Source organism: Otolemur garnettii, unplaced genomic scaffold, assembly GCF_000181295.1.
Source record: "Otolemur garnettii isolate 467f Iridium unplaced genomic scaffold, OtoGar3 scaffold00013, whole genome shotgun sequence".
NCBI classification, from domain to species: Eukaryota; Metazoa; Chordata; class Mammalia; order Primates; family Galagidae; genus Otolemur; species Otolemur garnettii.
The window spans coordinates 13,397,868-13,411,339 of NW_003852408.1; the positions used below are offsets into that span (position 1 = coordinate 13,397,868).

A 13,472-nucleotide genomic window follows, 5' to 3' on the forward strand; every position below is an offset into this window, starting at 1 on the left:
CAGACCTCAGGCTCTCTCTCCTTCTCCTGGGCCATAGGTATACTCACAGGAACTCATGAGGCAGTACCATGAGGACCTGCAGGAGTGGAAGGATGAGAAAACGCGGCAGGAAGTGGAGTTCACTATCACAGACAGAAAAGTGAAGGTGAGGAGGGCTGAGCAGGCCTCAGACACGCAGATCTTTCTGACTGGCCTTATCAGAGGGGACAGAGGTGCTGGGCCAAGGTGACCCTCCATGCAGAACTGGCCAGCCTGCCCTAAGAAATTAGATTCCATTCACTAGACTCAGCATAGCATCCCCACAGCTATCCCAAGAGACAATCTGGGTAGAGCTGGTTGGCTGGCCATGCCCTGCTTCATGGGGCCAGTATTTAACGAGTGCCTACTGTGTGCTGGGCACCAGAGTCACACGGGAAACTGGACAAGCTCACCTTCTGAAGGAAGACACCACGGCTTCAGGTGCAGGTACTGGAAACAGATCACTGGGTTTGTTTCCTGGATCTGATGATTTATAGCTCTGTGATCTTGGTCAAATTATTTAACTTCTCAGTTCCCTCAACTATAGAAGGGGGAAGATATGACATTGGGATCTGCTTCAAGATAATCCAGAGGTGGGCTATAGATGAGCCCAGACATAACTGCTGGGTCTGGGTGATGGTCAGTGGGATACTTTGTAGTGTTCTCTACTTTGTTGTATGTTTAAGATTTTCCATATTAAAAAGGTTAAAAATGAAAGTTTTAAAATATTTTTAATACCAATAAAATATCTGCTTTGTAGCACTGAAAGAATTAAGTAGGTTAATACAAGCAAAGGGCCTAACATGGTACCTGACCCCCAGTAAGTGTTCACTGAACATGAGCTGTTAGTACGTGGGGGGTGGAGGGAGAGCAGCAGTGAGCCTGAGATGACAATGTTGCCTTGGTCCCTCCCTAGTCTCACAGCCTCCCACACTGCTGTTCTCACTCCTCAATCACCTGTGTCTGCCACACTGGACCCCCCAGGGAGCCCACACTCTCTGCTCTGAAGCTCTGGCCCAACTGTGGATACAAATTACTTCTTGGAGACTGGGGTGAAGGGATTTCTGAATTAAGTCTTAATAAGGAAGGCTATTTCTCTGTCTCTCCAGTCCACAAACTCCAGGGCACACAACCAAGCACCTTTGGATGGCATCTCCTTCTCTTTCCTTCATGTGGGTAGCCAGATTTTCCTTGTCTGCAGGTAGCACGTCCCTTGGGAAGGTTCTGGAAGAGACTGTGACTGAGAGTTGGGCAGGACCAAGAGGGTAGCAGAGGCTGGCATTAGTTTTAGGCCCTTTATGGCTCAGCAAGAGGTCAGAAGAGGGGATTCTCTCTAAGCCTCTTGCATCTTAAACAAAGGTCTCTGCTTCCACAGGAAAGGACATATTGTTCTGCCTGTGTACCTGCGAGGAAGTACAAGGTAAGGCTGTAAGTCCAAGCCCATCTTCTTGGGATAACTTGAGAATGTCCTTGCTTGCTCCAACCCCCGATCCAGCTTCCCAGAAGGGAGAGATGAAAGTGCCAATGGGTGGCTGACACTCCGATGTGGCCCAAAAGGCCTGGTTGGGGAAATAGGACAAGGAACCCATTAGTGATGGGAGAAGAGTCCCCAAACCTCTGATATCCATTCCTTCCCCTTTCCAAAGACACTGCCTCCTATCAAGAACCAGCAGCCTCTTCTTACCCGGCCCACCAGCTGGAAACTGCAGATCCCACCTGAGGAGACATCCTGGCCATGTCCCCAGCCACCCCCGACAAGCATGCTCTGCCTGAGCCTCACTGCCCGAGCCCATGCCACCGACTACTTTCTGGCCAACTTCTTCTCAGAGTTTTCCAGCCACTTCTTGCACTGGTGAACTTTTGGGGAGGCAGGGTTTCCTTCTATTCTTTGTCCCCACTCCCACTCCAAAGCAGGGGCTGCCCACACTCAACCCTGGTGAGTGGTTGGAGCAACCCAGTAACAGTGGGATTGACTGGGCACTGCCAGGCCCAGGATGTCCCATTACTGCTTTTAAGCCCTTATGAGGAAGGTGACAGAGCACCTAGGCTTCCCCACCCCATGAAAAGAATGTTTTGTCACCCCTCCTCATTCCTTCCTTTCCACCTTGGGCCTCTCTGACTCCTGCACCGACTTTGAGGGTTGGGCCTGGTTCTCTGAATGCAGTAGTGCTATATTTAGGGTAAAACTTGGAAGTGCCCCAAACCATCTATGTCCTCCTGACTGGGCAGCTATCACCATTGCTTGTGCCCCCAACCCCAGCATGGTGGCTTTCCCAGGCCACTCAGAATGTCATGGTCTGTCCCAGGAAGCTGCCAAAGAGGAAGCCCCATAAGGAGGAGTCAGAGACTTATGAAGTTGAAACCCCTAACAAGTGGGGTCCTGTCTCCAAGCAGAAGAAGCAGCTACTGGTTGATTGTCTCACTACCATCATCAGGTACAGGCTCACATCTGAGCCCCTACCCCACATTCTCATCCCTCCAGCTCATTCAGCCAAAGACCCCTGAGTTCCAGCATTTCCCTTCTTGAGGAACAGAACTTCCTTGAAAAATCCACCCACTCATAGCCCAGGCAATCCTGCCTCAAGACACTGCAGCTCTAATGGAGTTGACTGGAGGGATCCTTAGGGCTGAGTCTTGAGTTCTCCCCCATTCCACAGCTGGTAGATGAGGCTTGGAGCCAGTGTACAGTCTGCCCCTGATCTCTGTCATTCTGACCTACTGGCCCTGCCTGCATTATATCATGTTCACCACCAAGAATGCATGGGGCCCAAAGATGCCTTCCTTGAAAAAAGGGGCAGCATGGGTGACTAATCAATGGCTCCCCTCCTCCACCTAGAACCCCCCCCAATCTAGCACCTAACCCTGAAGTCAGGGTTCCCCAGGGGGCTGTGAGGCCTCTCACTGAGAGCCCTCTCCTCCCACCTGCCACCCAGAGGCCTGCTGGAGGACAAGAACTTCCATGAAGCTGTGGACCAAAGCCTGGTGGAGCAGGTGCCATACTTCTGCCAGTTCTGGAATGAGCAGTCAGCCAAGATCCCAGGCCACGTGAACAGCCTGCACTTAATGCTAACCCCATCGTCACCCACCAGCAGTTGGGAGGAAGAGAAAAGCCAACAGCAGACAGATACACCAGTGGAGGGCAGCCCGAGACTGGGGAAAAAGGAAGGGGAGGAAGAGGAGGAGAAGGATGAAGAAGAAGAGGAGGAGTCGGAAGAGGAAGAGGAGGAAGAGGAGGAAACAGAAGGGGAGGAGGAGTTGGGCAAGGAGATAGAGAAGGAAGAAAGAGAGGAGAGGGAAGACAAGGTGGCCTGGTTGGAGAGTGAGCCCACGCTGCCGCTGGAATCCAAGGAATCATCCCAGCACTGGCAATTGCAGCAGCAGCTGAAAGCCATGGTAAAGGAGGAGCAAGAACGAGATGAGAAGGAGGCCATCAGAAGGTGAGCAGCCAGACTCAGGTGGAGGGTCAGGAGGGGTCAATGTACAGAAGGTTCCTAGGAGGCAATCCTATGCTGAGGTTGGCCACTCTCTGCGCATCTCTTTTGAACTCAACATTCAGTGACATCTTGTTGGTAGCTTAAGGCATCAGTGGGAGGATTGGCAGAACAAACACTCTGAGCTTTACTTTTTTCTCCAATAGCTGGCTTTTGATATTGATCAGTACACTGCTGCCAGGAGAGTGGTTCCAGTCTTCAGAATCTCTTAATGGGTTTCTAGAGCCAGAAGAGAAACACCATCTCTCCTTGTGCCACCTCCCGCAGGCTGCTCAGTGGATGTTTTCTGTCTTTGTTGGGATCCCTAGGCCACACCCAGTCCCTCCTGCACTCTCTCACCACTCATGACTTTCTCCATACCCACAGCTTCTACCAGGAGCATGACATCTGACAACTTTTTCTCTTCTGACCCTACTTTGAGCATCTGTAAAATTGCTCAAAGAAACAAGGATGCCCCATAGTGCGGTGTGTGTGTGTGTGTGTGTAGGGGGTCGGGAATTAAATAAGATTGAGCACGGTACAGCACGTGGCACCTGTGTGGCACGGAGAACAGGAGTACAGCACGCAGAGTCTGTGGCCGCGCTAATGCCACCTCACTCTCCTGCAGGCTCCGGGCCTTCACCAATCTGCAGGAGGCGCTGCTGGAGAACATGATCCAGAACGTCCTGGTGGAGGCGAGCCGAGGGGAGGTGGTGCTCACCTCGCGGCCGCGCGTCATTGCTCTGCCGCCTCTCAGTGCGCCCAGGTAGGGGGTCTGGGGCCAGCCTCCCCGCGGCCAGCGTGGGAGGGACGGCAGGGAAGCCTCTCCCGCACTCCTGCCTGGAGCTTTTTGTCTTCCAGGATTCTGACCCCGGACATGCTGCTGACGCAGCGGGCAGAAGTACTCGGTACAGTGATGCCACCTGCAGATACATCTGTCCAGCCCCCCTAACGTGCCATCCTTGGCTTCACCCAGCCCCCTCTCCACCGTTCAGCCAGTAAAGCATTTAGCCATTTTTTATATCTACCTCGACTTTATTTCCCCGACGAGGGGGGAAACACAGGCGCGCTTTGCGAGGGACGGATAGTGGGAGCGGCTCAAATGGACTGCAGCGACACAGCGAAGACTGGAACTTGGAGTTTTGGGGAGAATGCACCTCTTCACACCGCAGCTGGGCGAGAGCGCTCACTGTCTGCTGCCGGACGCGGGACCCGGTGTGGCCAGTAGAGGGCGCTTCGGGCAGGGCCTGGCTAGCTTTTTACACAGCATAGCTTGGTGGACGGGAACTTCGCGCCAGGCCTGGTGAGGGAAGCAAGTGGCCACGGGATGGCCACGGGATGGCTACCCCTCCCCTTTCCCCATTGCGTTTGTTCCTACGCTGGGCACCCCGAGGGCCAGCCTTTTAGCGTTTGCCCAGCTCCTGAAGCTTTGCTAAGATGTTGGGAAGGAAGGAGAACTAAGGCACGCCGCCAGTAACTAGGCGCTGGGGCGTGGTCGAGGTCACCGGTAGACAACGGCCACAGACCCTACTAAGCGACTCCCACTGTGACTAAACCCCCAGACCAAGGGATGTCCGGCCTTTCCTAGGATACCCACCTCTCTGTTCTCTCCTTCTACACCCCTCCCCCACCGGGATCTTCTGTCCTCAGCCCCTGGCTCCTCCCTCCCAGAGGCAGGTGGGTGGAAAAGTGACATCTGGTGTTGTTCCAGAGGCGCCCGGGTCCCCAGCACCCTCCCCTCCACCTCCTCCTCCAAGGCCTCGTAGAAGCTGCAGTCTGAGAGCCCGGGGTAGGGAGGGGTAGGAGGGTTGGGATAGGAGGGGGGCGCTCCGCCTCCATGAGTCAATATTTGCCCCAAACAAACGGGCTCCAGGACAGGTGTGAGTGTGAGCGTGTGTGTGAGTGAGTGTGTATCGGTGTGTCTAGGGGCGGGACTGAACAGGCGGTATAAGAGCACAGAGCACACTGCGCCCAGGCTCCGGCACAAGTTCCAGGGAGGGGGCTGGGCAGGGCGCAGGGCCTAGAAACCTGGTGGCGGGAGGCCGGGAAGGGAGGGGAGGGCCAGGTGTGCACCTGTGGCCGCCCAGGCCGCCGACGTGTCAGCAGCGGATGCGCTCAGGATAGGAAGGTGGCTAGCGGAGCACTGTGCGGCTGTGCGCTCGTGGAAGACCAGGACCCGGAGATCTCCGAGGGCCACGCCAGGCCCCGGGCCCTCCGCTCCCGCCCCGCGACGAGCCCCTCGCACAAACCGGACCTGAACGTTTTGTTCGTTCGGCTCGCGTGAGGCAGGGGCGGCCTCTCAGCACTCGCCGGGGGCCAGGCCCGATCGCCACGCAGACACCTTTCGCTGCTACTGCACCGCCACCATACGGGTCGGGAGGCCGGCCGCTGCTCCAGCCGAGATCCGGCTCCCATCCGGCCCCGCCCGCCCTACCTGGCAATGCCGGTAGCTTCTGGGCTGCCCGGCTCCGTTCTGGGTAATACAGGCTAAGCAGGCTCCACTGGGTGGCCAAGGGGGCTGTAGCCCAGAATGGAAGCCCTTCTGGAGGTAGAAACCCGTATTGTAGTCGGGCTCTGTCCTGGTGACTTCTCCGGCCTTGGGCAAGTCATTTCCCCCGCCTCTTGGTTTTCCCATTTCCACAATGAAAGGGTTGGTCTGGCCTCTCACAGAGGCTACCCACCCCCAGCCTCTATGTCCTGGTTCCTGGGCTTCTAGCCACACTTTTGAACTCCCTGAGCTGGAAGGTGGAAGGCCTAAAGGGTTTGGCCCCAAAGCTGTGAGGTGTGGAAAATCTGGTGGGGGGAGGGGAGTGGGAGCTGAGAGCCACCACAAAGACTAAAATCTACTCCTCAGATATTTTTGGTGCTGCTGATATCCTGAGATTTTGTTCCACGCCACCTCTCTGGTTCCTCTTTCAGTTTAACCACATCTGAGACAGAACGATTGAAAGGACAGTCTGGCAGGCCTTGCCAGACAGGATCCTAGACACAGCAGTTCACCTCTCCCTAACTTCATAATACTATGTCCTCTTGTTCCAGGCTACTGGGGTTGGTCTAAGTAGCCCTATTGTTGGTCAGAGGCAACTCCCAGGGAGATGGGGAGCAGGGTCAGAAGTTGTTCCAAATTAGATATTCTCAGAGGAGCTGGCTTGCCCCTCCACCACCATCAATTTCACTGTCCCCCCTCACCCACCTACGCAGAGGCTCCACAAGATCTGCTGCGTCCCTGGCACAGAGAGAGGAGAGGGGAGAGGATGAGATGGCTTTGACAGATCCCAGGCAGGTCTGCAGAAGGGTGGCCAGCCAGCCAGTGGGCTCTGTGTGGAGCAGGCCCAGGGCAGAGAGAAGGTTCCTGGGTCCCAAGCTGGAGTGTGTGCAGCCCCCATCTTGGCCTCCTTGACCAAGCTTCTGTCCTGGGCCCAGCCATTTGTTCCTTGCCTGGCACTGAACGGTTTACCTGTCTAAGTAGTCCTCTTATTGGTCAGAGGCAACTCCCAGGGAGATGGGGAGCAGGGTCAGAAGTTGTTCCAAATTAGATATTCTTGGAGGAGCTGGCTTGTCCCCTCCACCCTCATCCATTTCACTGTCTCCCCTCTGGGGCATCACTTGGCAATGGCACACCTTCCTTGAGTCTTTGAGGGCTTCCTTTTTCCTTCCCTAATCATGGCAGGGGGCTACATCTCTGGCTGAGATTCAGGATCCTGAGGCTGCATAAACACTCTCCCCTACTAGAGTGACACCCCGCCCAAGACATACTCAGCGGGGTCCTTAGAGGCAGAGTGGTAAGAGAATTGAGGCCCCTCAGTGTCTGGGGTCTGTCCTGGTTACTGATGAACAACAGCCACTGCCCTTCCCCCAGGGCCTAATTTCCTCAGGCCTCCACCCCCACTCATCCCCAAGACCCGCATTTCCTGGCCATTACCAGGGATGGGGCCTCTCAGTCAGGTCCCTCCTCCCCTGCCAGGCTGGGGGCGGAGTCTCTGGGTGCCTGGCAGGCCTGCAGGTGCGGGGCTGGATGTAGGGGGGTACTCAGCAGCTGGTGTGCGAGGCAGGCCCTACCCCCTCCTGCTCAAAGCTGGAGCCTGCTTCCTGTCATCCCTGTCACCACCCTGTATGGGGGAGGGAACAGGTAGTGGTGGAAATGTAAAGGGACTGAGCAGTAGAAAGCAGCAGTGGTGGGACTATGAAACAGCAAGAGAGAAACAGAAGAAAAAGGCTGAGATGAGAAATAGACCAGAGGACAGAGGTAGAAGGACAGGAAGAGGGTGTGGCCCAGAATAGGGTGAGAACCACTGAGATCCTAGGGTGGCTGCAAATGCCCCAAACAGTGAAACAGTGAGAGCGAGACCAGAGACAACCAGAGAGAAAAGGGCAATGTGAGATAACAAGACACACACACTGTGGGATTTGTAGACTTGGGGTTAGAGGTCGGATAGCCAGAGGTAGGAGTCACACATGTGTAGAGGAAGGAGGAAGCTGTGAAGACAGCCCCCACCTCACACTGGAGTGGGGAAAGTACCCCCAACAGGTGGTAAAGTGGTCGCTTTTAGGTGGGCTGCAAGTGGGCACAGGGCAGGGGGAGGGGGATGTCCCCATCTGGAGAGCCCACTTCCTCCCATTCAAGGACAGAAGGTGAGAAGAGGCAAGGCTTCAGGCCTTGGCTAGGCACTGGGGGGCTTTGAGCAGTGAGAGGCAGAATCTGACTTTCTCCCATTTCCCGCTTGGCTACAGCTGGATAGGCCAACAGCTGTACAGTTGCCCTGCCCCTACCCTCCCTGCTGATTCTGACTCAGCCTTGGAACTCTGGGCTTGGAGGCCACCCAGGGTCTGTGTGAGAGTGGGGGGACCTGGAAGCACAGGCACAGGGAGGGGGGCTCACACCCAGGTGCTAATCCCCATCCAGCCAAGGCAGTACCAGAGCCTGGCTGACCTTCTTGGAGATTAGTCCCCATGGAGACCAAAGCAGCTCGCCCCCTCACTTGGGGGGCGGGGGACAGGCAGGTGGGGCAGGCAGAGTCTGGTTGGGAGAGGGGAGGGAACCTCCCTGAAGCATCACAGAATCACAGTAGTCAGGCCTGAGAGACCCCTCCAGAATCAGCAGCCCGCCTAGTTTACAGGTAAAAACCTGAGGCCCCAAGAGTGGGAGTGACAAAGGCTACAGATGGAGTCGGGAAAAGCACTGGAGACCAGAAGCCAGGTCTTGGGCTCCACTCCCAAGTGTTCTTTCTTAGACAGCAGGGGCCTGAACCTACCTCCCTCTAACCCTCCCAACCATCCTAAACTGAGCTCGTAAACTGAGTAGCTCAAATAGTGAGGCAGGAAGGTGCCCCATATGAGACTAGGCTGGCTTCCACAGGGCCAGATGAGAAGAGCCATCCCAGAGCCACGCTTCCTATCCTGTCCACTGCCCCCAGCCCAACCCCAGGACAGTGGGGAGAAACATGCTACAAAGTCAGAACCATATCTGTGTTTACATGCATTTAAATCTTTACAACAAGCTTAAGAAAATTATCGCCATTTACAGAGAGAGAAAAAATGAGAGATAGTGTGCAAGTTCATCCAACTTATAAGCAGTAAACCTTGGATCTGCCAAGCAGCAGTAGTGACTATAGAAGCCACTCTCTCAACCCTTCAGTATCTGTTCAATCCTAGATGTGTCGCAGAGATGATGGCTCTCTGCGTGGCCATGGGGTAGGTATGTGGACAAGTGAATGTGCATGAGGGCATGCTCATGTTTGAGTCCAACACCCAGCATAGTCCTTGGCACATAGTACATCTTATCAAATAAATGAGTGAGCAACTGTCTGCCTGTAAGTGAGTATGATGTTGAGGTGTCTATTGAATCCTAGAATAACAACAATGTTCCTGTGCAAAGCTCACATGATCACGCCCACGTGCCTGTCATTGTAGATGACTGTCTCCATTTGACTGAAGGCGTGTATGTGTGTGCCCTCTCCCTGTGACCCTGTGCAATCCCTGTGACTTTGTGTTTCCATGAGTGAGTGGTGGTGAAAGCTACTTTCCATCTCCTTGGATAGTGGCCAGTTCTCCAACCCCATCAAGGAGAAGAGAACAGAGGAAGAGCACTGTTTCTAGTGGGATAGGACCAGCTGGGCTGGTCTCTGCAGTTGCACCAGTTATCTCTGTTTCCCAGGAGACCAGCCCTACACAGCCCCAGGGAAGGTGCTCTGCCAGTCCCTAGCTCCAGACCTGAGGAAAGGGTGGGACTGAAGCATTAGGGCTGGAAAGGAGGGGCTGGTAATGTACCCTTGTCAGGGGAGGGCACCATACACAGAATTTGCATCTTCAGTCACTAAAACCCTGGATGATTTCCCAGTGAAATGAGGGTAAGGGCTGAGAGCAGGTCAACTTGAGGAGAGGACATTGGCCATAAGCTCCTCTCAGCTGCCCAGCAGTACTGAGAACTCAGGCTGCTCACAGGATGGGCTCTGTCTGAGGAAAGTGCTTCTTTTCTGGAGATTCTCAGGGCCTTTATCTGTGAGGGAGACCTGGGTGAGGGGTCAGGATTGGGTTTGAGAGTTTCTTTGCAGGATCTGTATGTCTCCTCATGGGATGGGGGGGTCCTTGTTGGGCTCTGAGGAGACTGTCTTGAGTCTTAGGGTTTCTCTGTGGGTTCTTATGGGTCCATATGGGATAGGTGTTTTGGCAGAATCATGGGGAAGAGGATGTGGTGAGGGGTGAGGTCCTGAGGATTTCTCTGTGGGATTTTTTTTTTTTTTGAGACAGAGCGTCAAGCTGTCCCCCTGGGTAGAGTGCGGTGGCATCACAGCTCACAACAACCTCCAACTCCTGGGCTCAAGCGAGTCTTCTGCCTCCACCTCCCAAGTAGCTGGGACCCCCGGCGTCCACCACAACGCCAGGCTATTTTTTGGTTGCAGCCATCATTGTTGTTTGGTGGGCCAGGGCTAGATTCGAACCCGCCACCTTAGGTGTATGTGGCTGGCGCCTTTGCCGCTTGAGCCACAGGCGCCACGCCTCTCTGTGGGATTCAAATGTTTTTATATGACATAAAGAACCAAATGTTTTATATGAAATAAAGAACTAGAACAGGGTAGTGGGGTCCCTCGTGGGTGATGAGATCCCTATAAGATCTTGAAGGCTCTTGGAGGTGCAGACTTGCCATGCTGGGTTTTTCTCTACCTAATTCTCCATGTCCAAAGGCTAGGTTGTACATGTGGAGGGAGTAGGGGTGACTGCACTTAGCTGGCAAACAAAGCCACCTGGGCATCCATCCTTCAGGAAGCTCTGAGTGCAGCTGATCTGGGAAAACAAACAGGAACAGCTGCAGGGGTTGGGAGGGGGCCAGAGGGGGAAGCTGGAGGGGGGTGCACAGAGCTAGAAGGGAGAGAAGGGAAAAGGAGGGGACCAGGAGGGAGGAGGAGTTGATAGCACAGAAGAGGGATAGTGATCCCAGAGCCCCATTCTGGCTCACCAGGCAGGGCTGCCTGAGAGCTCCTATGCCTCAGTGACTTTTTCCAGGCCCAAATCCAGGAAGGGGTAATGTGGGACCCTGAGAAGTCTAGAGTTCTTCTGGGCCAGTGGCTATCAGGGGTGTTGGTAGCAGTGCCCATTTCTGATACATCTGGTTGCAGACAGCTAGGATTAAAAGCCATGGTTTGAGACAGTGGGACCTACAAACCATCTTACTGATGAGGAAACTGAGGTACAGAGAAGGGGTGAGGCTGGCTGATGTCAAAATCAGAACTTTGTGCTGGAAGAGGACCGGAGGCTCTTCTCACACAGAGGGTCTCCAGCCCAAATCCCAGCCACATTCCTAATTCTAACTTGGATCTCAGCTGTACAACCTCTTCCTCCCTCCCTGAACCTTGGAAAATGCAAACAGGAGCACTGTTCCTGCAGAATATGGTCATTTGACCAACACTCCCTTACGAGACTGTCTGAGGGGCCATACCAAGACCTCAGCCCCAGCACTGTACAAACACAGCATCTGGTCTCTGACAGATACCTCCTCACCTTCTAGACTATCACAGGAGCCAAGTCAGGCACAGCACAGATGCACAGCCTGACCCACTGGCCAACTGCTGCCCTTCCGGACCTCAACCTCCCCTTCCTCCCTGCCCTGCTGGCTGGCTTTCCAGACAGTATGGCCTACCCATGCCCCCTGGTGGCCAAATCCAGGAATTGTGGAATGGAGATAGAGGAAAAAGGCAAGGCCAGATCTGATGCTTCTCTCCTCACCCCTGCCACAGCTATGACAAGTGAGAGAGCAAAGGCCAAGACACCAGGGGTGGCACTTGCCCTATGCTATAGTTTTGATCCCTCTCTTGTGGCTTTGGGAAAAACATGCCCTATTTGTGTTTGTTGAGACTCCGTCTAGACTAGGGGGAATTAGAAGACTGGGCATGGTTCTGACACCTCTCCCAATCAAACCTGGCTACCCTTGGCCTATCTCTGACTCATATCCTCCTAACTTGGACTTCAGGACCCAGTTCTAGGCCTTGCAGTTTTGGCAGTTACCTTCACATACACGATGTGCCCCAACAGCAATTCTTTACAAGGGGGAAGAGAAGTCGAAGAGAGGCTCTGCATGCCCCCAGCACCTACTCTCAGCATCCCAGAACTCCAGAGCTAGGCAAGGTAAATCATCACTTCCCATTCTCACTGGAGAATTTCCTCTACACTCCTTTCCCCATGGACATTTGGCTCACACCCAACCACCTTGTTCACTCACTAGTCCAAGAAGTTTTATTGAGTGTCTACTATGTATCCAGCTCTGGGATAGGTTTGAGGATAATAACAGAAAACAAGACAGACACAGTCCCTGCCCCTTAAAAATGGAGGTGACACTCTATTAAGGGAGACATTTATACACTCATAAATACAAGATGAAAAAGAGAACTTTCAGAGTGATACATGTTATAAAGAAAATAAGTGATGTGATGGACAGAAGAGTGCCTGTTACCAAGGAGATGGCACCGGAGTAACCATAATATGGTCTTGTGACTAAGAACTCCACGTAACTGGAACAGCAAATGCAAAGGACCTGAGGTGGGGTGCACATGACACATTGGGAGGAGGGATAGAAGGCTGGTGTAGCTAGGGAACTGGACAGCCACATGTGGCCTGTGAGCCCTCTGTAGCACAGGAGTTTGGGTGGGAAGTGCACAACATTGGCTTTGGATTCCCAAGGTCTGCGCACTATTCTTTCTTCTTCTTTTTTTTTTTTTTAATAAGGCAGAGTGTACCTTATCCTAACTCACAGCAATCTCAAACTCCTGGGTTGAGGCGATCCTCTTGCCTCAGCTTCATGAGTAGCTGGGACTACAGATACCCACCACAATGCTGGCTGATTTTTAAAAATTTTTTAGTAGAGATGGGGTCTCACTGTTGCTCAGGCTGCCCTGGAACTCCCAAGTTACAAGCTTGAGCCACCACACTCAGCTGTGGTGCGATTTTATTCTTGCTCTGAAACTGGCTAGCTCTGTGAGTTTGGATAAGCACCTCCTTGAGCCTCAGTTTCCATATCTGTACACAAACCAAACTCACTGGCTCAAGAGTCCATAAGGGAAGCATTTGGCTCATGGGAACAAAATATTAGTTCCCTTCTCACCCTTCACATTTCTGCTGGAATACCCCCTGCCCCCACTAAGAAAAATTCATTATTTTGCAAGAAGCCTTTGTGTCTCATTGATATCTACTGTGGTTAAGAAATTCTGCTGCAGGGGGGCGCCTGTGGCTCAGTGGGTAGGGCGCCAGCCCCATATACCCTCGAGGCTGGCAAGTTCGAACTGGCCCCAGCCAAACTGCAACAAAAAAATAGCCAGGCTTTCTAGTGGGCGCCTGTAGTCCCAGCTACTTGGGAGGCTGAGACAAGAGAATCGCCTAAGCCCAGGAGTTGGAGGTTACTGTGAGCTGTGACGCTACAGCACTCTACCCAGGGCAATAAAGTGAGACTCTGTCTCAAAAAAAAAAAGAAGAAGAAGAAGAAGAAGAAGAAGAAGA

The 13,472-nt window shown here is 53.6% G+C and overlaps 1 protein-coding gene across 1 annotated transcript in view; it reads left to right on the forward strand.

Annotated features, from left to right (window-relative positions):
• The window catches only part of CFAP65 (cilia and flagella associated protein 65), a 32,048-nt gene extending 27,608 nt beyond the window's left edge, over window positions 1-4,440 (forward strand). The window contains exons 26-32 of the mRNA XM_023510368.1: window positions 38-145; window positions 1,394-1,438; window positions 1,665-1,870; window positions 2,325-2,453; window positions 2,952-3,455; window positions 4,117-4,254; window positions 4,350-4,440. Of these exons, the coding sequence (XP_023366136.1) occupies window positions 38-145; window positions 1,394-1,438; window positions 1,665-1,870; window positions 2,325-2,453; window positions 2,952-3,455; window positions 4,117-4,254; window positions 4,350-4,440 (1,221 nt within the window). The remainder of the gene's footprint in view (window positions 1-37; window positions 146-1,393; window positions 1,439-1,664; window positions 1,871-2,324; window positions 2,454-2,951; window positions 3,456-4,116; window positions 4,255-4,349) is intronic.
• The last annotated feature ends 9,032 nt before the right edge of the window (window positions 4,441-13,472 follow it).